The sequence below is a fragment of the Rhinoraja longicauda genome, chromosome 31 (assembly GCF_053455715.1).
Source record: "Rhinoraja longicauda isolate Sanriku21f chromosome 31, sRhiLon1.1, whole genome shotgun sequence".
Taxonomy (NCBI): Eukaryota; Metazoa; Chordata; class Chondrichthyes; order Rajiformes; family Arhynchobatidae; genus Rhinoraja; species Rhinoraja longicauda.
Window position 1 is genome coordinate 18,067,064 of NC_135983.1, and position 16,843 is coordinate 18,083,906.

Here is a 16,843-nt window from a genome sequence, read left to right on the forward strand (position 1 = left end):
CTTTTTGGAGACTATGTGTGAATTATATTAGAAATGACTGAGAATTGGTAATAGTTGCAATTACTTAAATTACAGCAATTAAGATTAACCAAGACTGGCAGGATTTCAGGATTTTTTTCCTGCTAATATTTAAATTGTCAGCGATAAACTGTTGAGAAACGAAGGATAGAATGAGATTTGCTTTATTAATGTAAAGAAAATGTTAATCTGCAATCTCAATAGATAAAACCGATAACTTTGAAATCCGATTAAAAGGTCACATTAATTTCTGTAACGGCAAACGGTGTTTAAAAAAATGATGCAGTCAAGGGTGAAAGTTAACAAGACGGTTTGGCTTATATTAACACTTAAATATTTTATTTAATAAACATATCAGGGATTGGATTGGAAGGGAAAACTTTTTTAAATTATTGTGCTTGGTGATAATAGTGAGGCAAGACTCCAGAGGACCAAAGTAAGAATGATCATATGGTCCATTCGCTGGTCAACTGTAAAATAATTGATAAAAGTACATTCAATAATGCCAGGTGTGATCACAAAGAGAAATGACTGGCAGGTAAATGGTTAGAACTGATAGTTAGAACTGAAAAAGTATATTTTTCCTTCTCAACAGAAACACCCAGAAAAAAAAGACACATAAAAACAATTACAGACAGCTGAAAGGAAAAATCAGAGCTCCTGAGATTAAAGGCCAAATTTCACATTGCACAATTTTAAACAACTGCATAATTGGAGGGTTGTAAATAATAAGTGGATTTTGATTGCACTCGAGTTAAGGGCAGAAATCTGTAGCATTCAACAGATTAACACTGCTAACAATTTTCTCTTTCAAATTGAACTATTTCATTTGCAGATAATGCAAAAAATGTGGCTGTCTTTGAGATTACGTTGTACCACTTGAAAAACATATATGGGATGAAAGCTTACAACATATACATCAATGTTCATTGAATACTAGACATTCCTTAATACAATTTAAAATAATACATAGATTACATTATTCGAAGACGAAATTAAATAGGATTTTTCCTAGTATCTCTCCTATTTGTGATAAATGTCAATTTCAAGAAGCTAATTTAACTCATATTTTCGTAACTTGTATAAAAATGCAAAACTTCTGGTTGGAGATTTTTAAAATAGTTTCTAAAGTTATTAATAAAAAATTAGATATGGACCCAAAATTAATTATATTAGGATTATCAGAACATACTACAAATTTTACAGTAAGTCAGGTACATTTTCTTGATTACAGTCTAATAACTGCGAAAAAATTAATACTTAAATTTTGGAAAAAACCAATAACCCCCACAATTAAAATGTGGACTATGGAAATGACAGAGATCCTGCATTTGGAAAAAATAAGGTTTGCCTTAATCGACAAACCTGAGTTATTTTTAAAAATATGGTCTCCATTTATTGAATTTTTAGAAAAGTAAATGGGTTTGGCACAGGACTAAAATAAAAAAAATTAAATTAAAAGTTGAAAGTTGAGTTAGGGGTTGGATGTACAACTGTGGTTATTGTCTCCCGGATCTACTCCCTTTAATTTTTATTGTTAGATCCTTTTTTTTTTTTTATTAACCCTCTTATTCTCTCTCCCCAAGTTTATAGTTTTTTTTTTTTTTTTTTACTTTCTCTCTTCAAAAATTTAAAAATTGAAGCTATGCAAGAACTTTGTAACAAATGTGTTTTTTCTTATTTCTATTTGTACATATGCTTTTCAAAAAAAAAAAAGAAAAAAAAAAAAAAAAAAAGAAAAACAATCTAAATTCTTTTTTATCCTAAAGAACACCCGAGATTATAAAAGGTACTATCAGTTCTTTCACCAAAGCAATAAAATTGCTGGCCAATTTTGATGTGACTTAAAGACTCATCTACTGAGGACAAGTATAATGTCATGCACTTGAGGTAGATTAGAAAACTGCATAGGTTTGTATCCTGGTAAAAAAAAGACATGTCATGCTGGCACATTCACATTTTAGGAACGACAGGAAAAGCAAAATTAATTTTAAGATGCCTTCCTGGAGCAGTTTAAATAAAAAAAGAATAATATTTATCTCCTAGATTTGGTGCCAATTAATTTGCCTTCATATACCCAAGCAATTTGTGCATCAAAGAGCACCTTTTAAAAATAGCTGCCATCTTTGTAACTATTTTCCCAGTAAACAAATCTTGCAGGAATCAGACATCAAGATGCTAATTATAGTTTGCACAATCATCTCATTACTCACACGTTCTATATTGTATATACGGAAGTATAAACAAGCAGTAGGACACTTTATTCATTGTGTTCAATTGAAGTGACAAATTCCATCCCTCGAACCCTGTCGCCATGCATTAGAAGTAACAACACAAAATCATAAGAGAAACAAAGATTCTTCCTCACGCCAGCTAGGCGGAGCAAACACAACATATAGTGGCAGTAGAATAGTGACACAAGGAACTATAGATGCTGGAATCTTGAGGGAAAACCCAAAGTGCTGGAGTAGCTCAGCAAGTCAGCCACTGAGTTTACTCCAGCAGATAGTGGCAGCACCTTTGGAAGTAGTAGGATAGTGAAGGAAGGAAAAAATATATCCACAAACATAAGATATAAGCCAGTGAAGCAGATCATTTCTTGTGAGATCCAGTTTCACAAGAATCATAAAAAGGCTTTCATGAGGCGATTGCTTAATATCGTACCCCGCAGCCCATTGCTGAATTATGAAGCACCAGTATCTAATGATATAATTGTCTGGAATCCAATTAACCTGGCGCTGATGAGGTGTCACATCACCAAATTACAAAAGTGTGCATTCACTCCCCCACTACCAAAACTGGAGTAATAGTACCTTACTCGACCAAGTGGACCCGTTGGGCCCAAACTACTCCTGCATTGGTGCAGCACCCTCTCCTCCCCCCCTCCCCCTCCCTCCTCCCCTTCCCCTCCATCCCCCTCAATCCCCCCTCCTCCCTCCCTAGGAGATAGATTTAAACTTTAAAATGTGACTAACTTTAAATATATAATACGCTTACATCAAAGTATGGAGAATGCAACTGATGCATTAAATTGAACTGAAAACTTAAAACAAGACACACTGTTCATGATGTTTTTGCTTTACTCCTCTTTTGATAGCAACTTGAAATTTTCCACTATGATAGTAACAATGTAATTATAAAGCTGCTAAGTGGTATAGTATTAGCTTTGCACGTTTCTTTCCACTGCAATACCAGTCAAGAGCAGCATGAAAAAAAATTCTGCTAGCTGAAAGGTAACATAGAAACATAGAAAGTAGGTGCAGGAGTAGGCCATTTGGCCCTTCGAGCCTGCACCGCCATTCAATATGATCATGGCTGATCATCCAACTAAGTATCCCGTACCAGCCTTCTCTCCATACACCCTGATCCCTTTAGCCACAAGGGCCACATCTAACTCCCTCTTAAATATAGCCAATGAACTGGCCTCAACTAGCTTCTGTGGCAGAGAATTCCACAGATTCACCACTCTCTGTGTGAAAAAAAACATTTCTCATCTCGGTCCTAAAAGACATCCCCCTTATCCTTAAACTGTGACCCCTTGTTCTGGACTTCCCCAACATCGGGAACAATCTTCCTGCATCTAGCCTGTCCAACCCCTTAAGAATTTTGTAAGTTTCTATAAGATCCCCCCTCAATCTTCTAAATTCCAGCGAGTACAAGCCGAGTCTATCCAGTCTTTCTTCATATGAAAGTCCTGCCATCCCAGGAATCAATCTGGTGAACCTTCTCTGTACTCCCTCTATGGCAAGAATGTCTTTCCTCAGATTAGGGGACCAAAACTGTACGCAATACTCCAGGTGTGGTCTCACCAATGCCCTGTACAACTGCAGACGAACCTCCCTGCTCCTATACTCAAATCCCCTCGCTATGAATGCCAACATACCATTCGCTTTCTTCACTGCCTGCTGCACCTGCATGCCTACTTTCAATGACTGGTGTACCACGACACCCAGGTCTCGTTGCATCTCCCCTTCTCCTAATCGGCCACCATTCAGGTAATAGTCTGCTTTCCTGTTCTTGCCACCAAAGTGGATAACCTCACATTTATCCACATTATACTGCATCTGCCATGCATTTGCCCACTCACCTAACCTATCCAAGTCACGTTGCAGCCTCCTAGCATCCTCCTCACAGCTAACACTGCCCCCCAGCTTCGTGTCATCCGCAAACTTGGAGATGTTGCATTCAATTCCCTCGTCCAAATCATTAATATATATTGTAAATAGCTGGGGTCCCAGCACTGAGCCTTGCGGTACCCCACTAGTCACTGCTGACTCACATCACCAACTTGTTCTTACGTTCTTTGCATACCTTATGTAAATAATCCATTTACCATCTATTCACCTGACATCCGTGGCAGGCAACTTACTGGAGGCGATTCTGAGGGATAAGATATCTATTCGGAAAGTCAGGTTGATCAGGTATAGTCAGCACAGCTTTGTGCATGGAAAATTGTGACTCACGAATTTGAGATTTTTTAAGTAACTAAGAAGGTTGACGATGGCAGAGCAGTAGTCATAGTCTACATGGATTTCAGTAAAGTCTTTGATAAGGTTCCACATGTTAAGCTATTCTGGAAGATTAAATCATATGGAATCCAGGAAGAACTAGCTAATTGGATACATAATTGGCTTGATGGTAGGAAGCAGAGGGTGATGGTGGAATATAGTTTGTTTTGGACTGGTAGCCTGTGACTAATAGTGTGCTTCAAGGGTTGATTATTGTTTTTCATCTACATCAACGATTTGGATCAGAATGTGCAAGGCATAGTTAGTAAGTTTCTTGTGGCCTGAACCACCTAAAACTCTCAGCACTTCCACCAAAATTGAAACTTCTAGTCAACATAATAAGTGACACTCTGCAAGTACTGTGCTACAAGAGAATAAGATTCACTGACATCAATCCCAATTATGTATCCAAGAAGCAGATGAACATCAAATCGTAACAAAGAGGAAAGCAGTAACAGTTTCAGTATAATCGTATTGAAACGAAATACATGATTTCAGTATTGTGTCTCCAACAACTACTACTTCCACTTACGTACAGAAGCCCATTGAAATGGGGGTACTTCCATGAGAACAGAAATAGGACATCTCCCAATGAAAGATGCACATTCTTACTTATATGTGCACCTTCAAATCAAACATGTCAACTAATTTTTCAACAATTTATCACTATTGTGGACTGTACTTACAAAGCCCAGATTAATTTTACATTGGGCAAGTTGTTAACACTAAAGACAGGAAAACTATGACATAAAATGGAGTTAAAGCACAAGAGCTTTGCTATATCTGCTGAAATCAGCTGCAGCTCTCACATTGTTTGTGTAAGACCACATCAGAGAACGTACAGAGGAATTGATGCAAGCTCATCGAACTAATATAAATTGAATCCCTACCACTAAGTCACCTGCTTACGAAACCTGCTTATGCAAAGCTGCTTATGCAATATCAACTTCTCTTTATTATTTGAAATATATTTTCATAGCAGATAATTTAAATAAATGTTATCTTGGAGATAACACTATATCCGGCACTCTGTTTCCTTTCTCTCTCTGGAGAACAAAGGAGGCGTTTATGTGGCGACTATTTGCGTACCTTGGGTATCATATCATATCATATACATACAGCCGGAAACAGGCCTTTTCGGCCCTCCAAGTCCGTGCCGCCCAGCGATCCCCGTACATTAACACTATCCTACACCCACTAGGGACAATTTTTACATTTACCCAGCCAATTAACCTACATACCTGTACGTCTTTGGAGTGTGGGAGGAAACCGAAGATCTCGGAGAAAACCCACGCAGGTCACGGGGAGAACGTACAAACTCCTTACAGTACATCACCCGTAGTCAGGATCGAACCTGAGTCTCCGGCGCTGCATTCGCTGTAAAGCAGCAACTCTACCGCTGCGCTACCATGCCAGCAAAGAATTTCACTGTGCCTTGTCACATGTGACAATAAATTATACCATTACAATCCATTCCACCTGCTGTACTGATGTCTGGTATGATCGTACTCAAGTTTTATATTATTCGCCTGAGAGCATGCAAAACAATTTCCCCCCCACTATATCTTGGTACACATGACTGCAATAAACCAAGAAGTTTGGAAAAAAAGTAAAAAATGGGATGATGCAACAATTTTTCTTGGCTAAGGACTTGAATTATCAACCTTACCAGAACTTCATAGCTCCTGATGCCAAAATCATGTTTTGAATTTTACAGATTGAAAAGCATAAACCATAAATAAATAAGGCATAACACCACTTAGATTCAACTTTAAAAATAAAGAAGATCAAGATGAATAGATTACCCTATAATACAAAGAAAATGATTTAAATGCAAAGTCTGCACTTGTAAAAGACATAACTGGTAAAAGACATAACAAAAGATAGTTACATTCTGGGTCATTATCCAAGACATTTGCAAAAGTATTCAAAACGCACATAATTTTAAAATTCCAAGAAAAGCCAACCCTTAATTTCATTCACTAACATGGACTAATGAAAAGAGAAATGATAAGCTTTGCTTCCAATTAGTCCAATGCAAACACAATAAACACTTATTTTAATGAACTCCTTTATAACGGATTTTGGTTATAGCGAACGGACCTGCCAACGCCACCCCTGCATTTGCGCTCAGTTTTAATGTGAAGTGGCACAAAGCGCTGGAGTCTGAAGAAGGGTCCCAACATCACCTATCCATGCTCTAAGCAAAGTAGTATGCCTGGCTTGTAGAGGTTACATGGATTGGACAGGTTTAACACATGGATAGGACAGGTTAAGAGGGATATGGGCCAAATGCAGACAGGTGGGACTAGTGTAGATAGGACATGTTGTCCGGTGTGGGCAAGTTGTGCCGAAGGGCCTGTTTCCATGCAGTAAGACCCTATAACTCTAAGTTTGCCTCCTCTCTCCAACCTGCTGCTTGACCCGCTGAGTTACTCTAGCACTTTGTATTCTTTTGTGCATTAATCATCATCTGCAGTTCTTTGTTTCAACTACATATAATAATAATACCCTACTCAGTTATAATGGGAAATCAGCAGTAGCGGACCCCCTATTATCCAGTATAATGTTTTAATTTGTCATAATATTACCTTCACAAAAAAGCTGCACTAATCTGAGATGTACTGTCAAAAATCACATATTCAATATTTGACCAATTTCCTTTGAACAGTAGTCCAAACCACAAACCACTATCAAAATCTTTAAATGGTGAGTGCAGAAATTAATCTTCATCCATTTCAATATATTTGAATATCTTTAACTAAAAAACGCTGGCAAACAAATATACATGGAGCAAAGAGACTAACTATTGCGATACAGACAATTTTTCATTCATTCATTTATCGCCATTCTTCAGATTAAAACTATAATCGCACATAAGCTAAAGGCGAATGAGACCATTGTCGAATTAAGTCAACATATGTTCAGAAAGGGGACACTGTATCGAGAGCCGAAGACAATAACTCTGGTCTAATGCTCAGTAGGACAACCAGCACCTACAGTTCCTTGTGCCTGTGTTATTGCTTCACTGCAAATTCTCTTCAAAGTATGCCTACTTTGAAGAAGTTCGCATCCTCTCCCCGACCCGAGTCCTGCGAGATCCTCTCTCACTGCTCCCCCTCTGTGATGTCTATGCTTGACCATATTCAAAGGTTCAAAAAGGTTAAACGGTCTGTTTATTGTCACATGTACAAATCAAGGTACAGTGAAACTCGAACCCAGACTTGTGACAAAAGCCATGTCTCTCCTCAGACTTTGCTTCGCAAAACAACCCTTTTATCCATCTATCACTTGCCAGGCTTTGCAACATCCCCATATCTCTATTCCAGTTATCCCCCACCTACACCATCAGCCTGAAGGGTCATGACCCAAAATGTTGATTGTCTGTTGCCTCAGATAGCATAGCCCTCGTATAGCAGCCCATCGAGTCACACGAATGGCAATGGTGCTATATGTAAAATAAAGAGAGATGTTAACTCTGGTGGATATAATACTAGTTATATTGAATGTACAAACATGCATGGTTTTTCTTTTATATAAACATAGCACAAAAAGTAAGGAAATTTGTGTTTGGTAGATTATTTCTTTGTTGTAACAATGCTTCTTGGCAATAAATCTTATACCGTTGGAAAGCCTGTTTATTTCCCTTTTAAATGGTGCCACATTTGTAAGGAACATGCATTTGTGGGATGAGCAGCAGAGTTGAGTATATGGGTTGCACCTCAGTAGCGTGTGGAAGAACCATACACAGCCTGGTCACACACTGTTGTGGGATGGCATCCCATTCTTCAACCAGCATTTGTCGCAAGTCAGCCAATGTGGTTGTGTTGGTCACTCTGGCACGAACAGCACGTCCAAGCTGATCCCACAAGTGTTCAATGGGGTTGAGGTCAGGACTGCTGGCAGGCCATTCCATCCTCTCCACTCCCAAATTCTAGAGGTAGTCTCTGAGAAACCCTGCTCTGTGGGGGCGAGCATTGTCATCTTGGAGGATAGAGTTCGGTCCCAGACTGTGGAGATATGGGATTGCCACTGGTTGCAGAATCTCATCTCGATATCTCTCTGCATTGAGATTGCCTCCAATGATGACAAGCCTCGTTTTTCCAGTGAGGGAGGTGCCACCCCACACCATCACACTGCCTCCACCAAAAGATGTTACTCTATCGGTGCAGCAATCAGCATAGCGTTCTCCGCGTCTTCTCCACACTTTGACCCTATGATCCAACTGCCGTAGGCAGAATCTGGACTCATCGCTGAACATAACGTTCCTCCACATGTTCAGGTTCCAGTGCACGTGTTGCCGACACCAGCGCAAATGAGCCTGACGGTGAAGGGCAGTCATGGCAGGCCTCCTGGCAGCTCGATGAGACCGGAGATCGGCTGCGTGCAGCCTGTTCCGAATTGTCTGGGCAGAGAGCCGTCGGCCATATCGTCCTGCAAACCTTGACTGCAAATCTGTAGAAGACAGCCTACTTTTCCTAAGTGCTGACAGGGTGAGGAAACGGTCTTCTTCGGGTGTCGTCTTCTTGGGACGCCCACTTCGCGGCCTGTCTCTGACATCCCCCGTTATATGGAACTTGGCCTTCACTTTGGAGATGGTACTAGGGCTCACTCCAAATAATGCCGCAACTTGGTTTTGCGGAACACCAGCTTGAAGTTGCCTTATCGCACGTGCCCTATCCAGATCAGTCAAACGTGGCATGCCGATTCTTGGAGCAGACACCTACTGACCACTGTAGCAGGGCCCATGCTCACAGATGCTGCCAATCAGGTGCCAATCAGGCACCTGATTGTCAGCACCTGAGGGTACCAGAAGCTCAAAACAAGTGTCAATAGCAACAGCAGAATAAGCTGCTTGGCATTGGCAGAGAAGATTTGACAAATTTTTCATGGGCGCAACCCATATACTCAGCTCTGCTGCTCATCCCACAAATGCATGTTCCTTACAAATGTGGCACCATTTAAAAGGGAAATAAACAGGCTTTCCAACGGTATAAGATTTATTGCCAAGAAGCATTGTTACAACAAAGAAATAATCTACCAAACACAAATTTCCTTACTTTTTGTGCTATGTTTATATTTTATAATAATTCATGTTATTTGTGAAATTAAAAATAAACCCGCTCTGGATGCTGCCTGATCCACTGAGTTCCTCCAGCACATTGTACTTTCCTCAACCTCCCTGTTGTGTTTTAGACATAGACATAGAACAGTTTAGCACAGGTGCTGGTACTTCAGTCCACACTGAACATGATATCAAGTTAAATTGATCTTCTCTGCTTGCACATGATCCACATCTCTCCATTTCCAGCAGATCCACATGCTTATCTAAACTCATCTTCAACACTAGTATTGTATCTTCCTCCATCACCACCCCTGGCAGAGCGTTACAGGCCCCCAGTAACTCTGTAAAACTAAAACTTGCCCAGCACATCTCCTTTAAACTTTGCAGCTAACACCTTAAAGTTATGCTCTCTCGTCTTTGACATTTGCCAATCTGGGATAAAGATTCCGACTGTCTATGCCCCTCGTAATTTTATATTCATACTAGACCAAGTGGACCCGTTGGGCCCATTCCTCGTAGAGGGGGGGGGGGGGGGGCAGGGAAGGGGAGAGAGTGTGAGTGAGTGAGCCCTGGACCCAAAGCCTCTCCTGAATTGGTGTAGCACCCTCAACCCCCTCACTCAATCCCCTTTATCCCCCCCTCCTCCCCCCAGACCCACTGCATACCCCACCCCACCCCCACATGCCCCTCCCCTGGCCCCACCCCCACTCCCCCAGCCCTGCCTCCACCCCCATTCCCCCCTCCCCCTCCCCACCCCTATTCCCCCCTCCCCCACTCTCCCTGCCAGCACCCCACTCTCCCCCCCAACCCAATCCACCCTCCTCCCCACCCCCTCTCCCCAGCCCCACCCTCCCCCACTGTCCCGCTTCCCCTTCCTCCCACCCCCAGTCCCCTTCCTCCCTCCCCTTTCCCCCCACCCCACTCTCTCCTCTCCCACCCACATTCCCCTCTTTCACACCCCCTCTCCCCTGACCCCCACTGTCCCCCTTCCCCCCCACTCTCTTCCCCCACCACCACTCCCCTCCCCCACTCTCTTCCCCCCACCACCACCCCTCCTCCCCACCCCCACTATTCCATCCTCCCCCTTCCCCCCACCACCACCCTCCTCCCCACCCCCACTATTCCCTCCTCCCCTTCCTCCCACCCCTCCCACACCCACTCTCTCCTCCTTCCACCCTCACCCCCACCATCAATCCTCCCACTCTCTCCTCCCCCACCCCTACTCTTTCCTCCCCACCCCTACTCTTTCCTCCCCCACCCCCACCCCCACTCTCACTCTCCCCCACCCCCGCACCCCCCTCTCTCCTCCCCACCCCCACTATCACTCTCCACCACCACCGCACCCCCCCTCTCTCCTCCTCCTTCCACCCCTCCTCCCCCACCCCCTCTCCCCCCACCCTCACCCCACTCCTATCCCCATCCTCCCCTCCACCCACTCGGCCCCCACGCCGATTCCCCTCCGTGGACCCGTTGGCGGTGAAAGCCACTTACCGATCATGCAGGGAGGAGGGAGCGCCGGACTACTTGAGAGGCGGGCAGTGCGTCCTTGGCTGTGGCTTGGCCGTGCTGGGACTACTCAAGACTGGCGGCGGCTGTGGCCTGGCGGAGCTGGGAGGATTCGAGGCCGGCAGCGGCGGGTGTGGGAGAGTGGAGAGGAGAGAGAGGATAGAAGCGAGGGGAGCCCCTGATTCCGGGCAGACGGCTCCCCTAACGCCCTCCATCTTGTTTGTGCGAGTGAGGAGAGAGGTCGTGCGTGCCCTATGGTGACATCATACGCACAGCACTTTGAAAATTTGGTTAGAAGTGACATTTTTAAACTTTAAAATCTTTCTAACTTAAAAAACATAAGACCAATTTAAATAAAACGTGTTATAAACAGTCGCCAGGACAGTGGTGATTAAGGTGGTGCTAAAATTGTGGCGCTATGGTTTACCGTTTTGGCTGTAGGTCCACATGTCCACAGCCAAATCTCAACAATTTGTTCAGAAATGAAAAATTTAAACTTTAAAATCTCTCTAACTTAAAAAATATACGACCATTTTAAATAAAACTTGTTTTAAATAGTTGCCAGGAGAGTGGTGATTAAGGTGGTGCTAAAATAACGGCGCTATGGTTTACCGTTTTGGCTGCAGGTGCAAATGTCTACAATCAAATTTCAAAATTTCAGAGACTATATATACACTCACACAAGATCTGAGTTTTAGTAATATACTAGACCGAGTGGGCCCGTTGGGCCCGTCTCGTAGGGTTTCCATTGTAACCGGGAGGGGAGTGGGGGGGAGGGAAGGGGGAGGGAGGGAGGAGGGAGGTGTGAGGGGGGAGGGGAGGGGGAGGGGGGGGAGGGGAGGGGGGGAGGGGAGGGGGAGGGGAGGGGGGAGGAGGGGGAGGGAGAGGGGAGGGAGGGGGGGTAGGGGGAGGGGGAGGGGTGAGGGGAGGGGGATGGGAAGGGGGGGAGGGAGAGGGGAGGGAGGGGGTGGGGGGGGAGGGTGAGGGAGGGGGAGGGGGAAGGGGGGATGGCGGGGGGACCTCCCCTTTTCCCAGTACCCCTATTTCCCCGTTGTGCCCGTCTCGTAGGGTTTCCATTGTAACCGGGAGGAGGGGAGGGAGGGAAGGGGAGGGAGGGAGGAGGGAGGTGTGGAGGGAGGGAGGATGGAGGTGTGGATGGAGGAGGAGGGGGGGAGGGGGAGGGGGGAAGGGGGGGGAGGGAGAGGGGAGGGAGAGGGGAGGGAGGGGGGATGGGTGGGGAGGGGGAGGGAGGGGGAGGGGAGGGAGGGGGACCTCCCTTTTCCCAGTCCCCCTCTTTTCCGTTGGGCCCGTCCTCGTAGGGTTTCCATTGTAACCGGGAGGGGAGTGGGGGGGGAGGGAAGGGGGAGGGAGGTGTGGAGGGGGAGGGGGAGGGAGGGGGAGGGGAGGGGGGATGGGAGGGGAAAGGGGGAGGAGGGAGGGGGTAGGGGGGAGGGTGAGGGAGGGGGAGGGAGGGGAGGGGGGAGGGGGAGGGAGGGGGACCTCCCCTTTTCCCAGTACCCCTCTTCCCCGTTGGGCCCATCCTCGTAGGGTTTCCATTGTAACCGGGAGGAGGGGAGGGAGGAGGGAGGTGTGGAGGGAGGAGGGGAGGGGGGTAGGGGAGGGGGGGGAGGGGCTGGGGAGGGAGGGAGAGGGGAGGGAGGGTGGCAGGGGGGAGGTGGAGGGAGGGGGGAGGGGGGAAGGGGGGAAGGGGAGAGGGAGTGGGACCTCCCCTTTTCCCAGTACCCCTCTTTCCCCGTTGGGCCCGTCCTCGTAGGGTTTCCATTGTAACCGGGAGGGGGGGAGGGAGGGTGGAAGGAGGGGGGAGGTGGAGAGGGATGGAAGGGTGGAGGGAGGGGGGGATGGAGTGGGGGAGGGAGGGAAGGAGGGAGGGGGAGGTTAGGGGGGGAGGGGTGAAGGAGGTGGGGAGGGAGGGGGGAGGGAGTTGGGGAGAGAGGGGGAGGAGGGGGTGAGGGAGTGGGGATGGAGGTGGGAAGGAGGGGGGGAGGAAGGGGTTGAGGGGGGAAGGGGGACCTCCCCTTTTCCCAGTACCCCTCTTTCCCCCACCACCAAGCCCCCTCCGCAACGACCCCTGTTGTCCCCCTCTCCAGTCCCCATTCTCAGACCCTCCCATTCTCTCTCCCCCAGACACACTCTCAGTGTCTTTTCGCAACATTTCCGGTCACTAAGCTTCCAGTCTTAAGCTCAGGGGTGACCGCGCTTTTGCGGTGGCAGCTCCTAGACTGTGGAACAGCATCCCTCTCCACATCAGAACTGCCCCCTCCATCGACTCCTTTAAGTCCAGGCTCAAAACCTATTTCTACTCCCTAGCGTTTGAGGCTCATTGAGGAGGCGCTGTGAACTGTTTGCGTGCTACTGTATGTTTCATTTTTTTCCTTAGTACCTAATCAGATGTACAGCACTTTGGTCAACGTGCGTTGTTTTTAAATGTGCTATACAAATAAAATTGACTTGACTTGACAGCTCTTCGCAACAATGTAGCACAGGGGCATTGTGACGTCACACGCTGAATACCGCTGGGGGGGGAAGGGGGGTCGTCAGCTCGAGTTCATTTCACAGGGGCATTGTGACATCACAATGAAGAATAAATCCGCAGCGCAGCGCCCCCCTTCTGTCAAAACTTCGATAAATCAGGGGGGGCAGCACTTTTAAACCTCTGTAACTTAAAAAATATGCGTCCGAATTAAATAAAAATATCATTTTCCAGCAGCGAACCGCATGCTGATTAAGGCGGTACAAAAAACGTGGCGCTACGGTTCACCGTTTCGCCGGAATTGCCGTATTCAGCCGACATCAGTGGAATATATATATATATATTCAAGATCTGAGTTTTAATAGTATATAGACTAGCAAAGTTGGGCCCATTCCCACACCCCCCATTCTCTCCTCCCCCAGCCCCACTCTTACTCTCCCCACACCCCCCCTTTCCCCACGACCTCCCCTTTTCCCAGTACCCTTCTTTCCCCCACCACCAAGCCCCCTCCGCACGGCCCCTGTTGTCCCCCTCCCCAGTCCCCATTCTCAGACCCCCCCATTCTCTCTCCCCCAGACACACTCTTACTCTCCCCAACCCCCCCCTTTCCCCCGCACACCCCTTTCCCCTACTCTCTCTTGCCCCCAGCACCAACCCCCCACCCCCGCTGTCCCCCTCCCCAGTCCCACTCTGCCTCCTCCCACCCCCACTCTCTCCTCCTCCCACCCTCCCCGTCACCCCCACCGTTACTCTCCCCCACCCCCCTTTCCCTACCAGCCCCCCCCCCTGTGGTCCCGACGAAAAGCACTTACGGATCGTGCAGGGAGGAGGAGGGAGCTTCGAAATCAGCCGAAATCACAGATATATATATATACATAGGGATTCATATATTCACAAGATCTGAGTTTTAGTAGGAGAGATAGAGAGATAGATAGATAGATAGATAATATAATATATAATATATAAATATATATATATATATACATAGATAGATAGATAAATAAGGTCTCTCCTCTGACTCTCCAGAGAAAACAATCTAAGCTTGTCCAAACTCTCCTTATAGACAGATTGATTGGTGAAAGAAAGTTTTATAGTTTTAAAGCTGTGGTAATAGAAAATGTTCATCAGCAGAGCAAAAGTCTGACACTCAGAACCAGGATCGGGACAATCCCAATTTAAATGTAGATACAAGGAACTACTTCCTGTACATTGGCAACACCAAGCGTAGATTAGGTGATTATTTCGCCGAACACTCACATGTGTCTGCCAAGGCCTCCGGGATCAAACCAGTTGCTAACCATTTTAACTCCCCTTCCCATACTAACCTTTCTGTCCTTGGCCTCCTCCATTGCCAGAGTGAGGCCCTATGCAAATTGGAGGAACAGCACCCTGTACCCCACTTATGTAGCTTCCAATCCAATGGTATGAACATTGAATTCTCCAATTTTAACTAACACCCCCACCATCCCCATCCTCAGCACCCTCCCCACCTTGATGCGCATCCATTATCTCATCCCTCCTTCGCCCCATCCTCACTATCCCGTCCCTTGTTCCCCCCTGACCCCTTCCACTATATCCCTATCTCTGGCTTTACATTTCACTCCTCTTTGCTCCTTATCTGATACCCTTTTCACTTCCTTTATAACTTACTCCATCACTCTGCCAATCAAACTCCCCTCATCTTTATCCACCAATCACTTGACAGGCTTTGTCCTGCCCCCCCCCCCCAATCTGTTTTTTCCAGTTTTCTCTCCCTACTGCAATCAGCCTGAAGAAGGTTCCTGACATAAATGTCTGTCTATTCCCACCAGTTGAGTTCTTCTAACACTTTGTTTTTTGGGAACACTGGGACCTGGTCCTCCTGCTGGTCGAGTATCGCCTTGATTAGAAAGTACACTGCTGTTCCTTCATCATGACTGGCTCTCGATCATAGAACTCTCTCAACAGCACAAAGAATGTACATTCATTGGAAGAACTTGCAGCCGTTTACAGAAGCATTCACCATCAGCATTCCCATTATTCCCCATCCTTCCAGATTCTCCTGATCACTAACACAACAAGTACATCACTCAGAGCAACTAAGAGTAAAGAGTAAATAATCACATGATTTGCAAAAAAACACAAAGTACTGGAGTCACTCAGCGGATCAGACAGTACCTGTGGAATAAGTGGACAGTCGACGTCTTCAGCGTCCTGACCTGAAATCGTTTCTGTCCACTCCCTCCACAGATGCTGCCTGGTCAGCTGCGTTAATCCACCACTTTCTTTTGCTCGAGATCCCAGCATCTGCAATCTCTTCTCTCTCTTAATGGACGGATTGTGAGGCATGTTTTGCGGCTTTAGTGACGTGGAAATCCAAAACATTCATCGCACAGATCAAGGCTCACAGTCAGAGCCAGTACCGAGACAATCCCAACGTAACTGGAGACATGAAGAACTGCGATACAAAAATAAAAAGACGCAAAGTGCTGGGGTAACTCAGCGGGCGAGTCAACATCTGGGTGTCGCTTCAGGTCAGGACCTTGCAATCAGTCTGAAGAAAGGTCTCTCAGGAGATCATGGACAGGCGAGGTTTCCTTTCTGTTCTGACACGTCGCCTGGCCCGACACACAAAATGCTGGAGCAACTCAGCGGGACACGAAGCATCTCTGGAGCGAAGGAATGGGTGACGTTTCGGGGCGAGACCCTTCATCTGACCGTTAAAGTCACTCATTCCTTCTCTCCAGAGTCTGGATGCTGCCTGTCCCGCTGAGTTACTCCAGCATTTTGTGTCCATCTTCGGCGTGAACCAGCATCTATCTGCCGTCCCTTCCTACACACGTCGCCTGTCCATGTTCACCGATAGGTCTGCGGAGAGTTAGTCGAGCACTTAGAGTGTGCCCCGAGGTAACTGTGTTAGTCCCCCCCTGCCCTGCGGGCCTCACCTCGGACATCGCGGGCCAGCGTTCTCCAGGCGGGGGCGAAGCTAACGCAGTGGCCGCACCAGGACGAGTAGAACTCCACCACCCAGGCGCTGGGCGAGTTGGCCAGCAGCGCCTTGACCGCCTGGGCCTCCAGGATAACCACCGAGTCCTCCTCGCCGTACAGGCTGGCTGCGTGTCCGTAGCGCAGCAGCTGCCCCAGCAGGGTGAGGGTGGCGGCGGTGAGGGCGAGCAGAGTACGGGAACTCGGGCACTTGCCCCGACCCGGCGCCACCATCTTCCCAACGGCCGCCAGCCGCTCGCGCCGCGTCACCTCTCACCCGCGGCCGCGGCC

General features: G+C 46.7%; 1 protein-coding gene across 1 annotated transcript in view; it reads right to left on the reverse strand.

Moving 5' to 3' along the window:
• The window catches only part of qsox2 (quiescin Q6 sulfhydryl oxidase 2), a 61,351-nt gene extending 44,515 nt beyond the window's left edge, over positions 1-16,836 (reverse strand). Inside the window, exon 1 of the mRNA XM_078426253.1 lies at positions 16,513-16,836. Coding sequence (XP_078282379.1) covers positions 16,513-16,786 — 274 coding nt within the window. The 5' untranslated portion in view covers positions 16,787-16,836. The remainder of the gene's footprint in view (positions 1-16,512) is intronic.
• Positions 16,837-16,843: the final 7 nt, after the last annotated feature.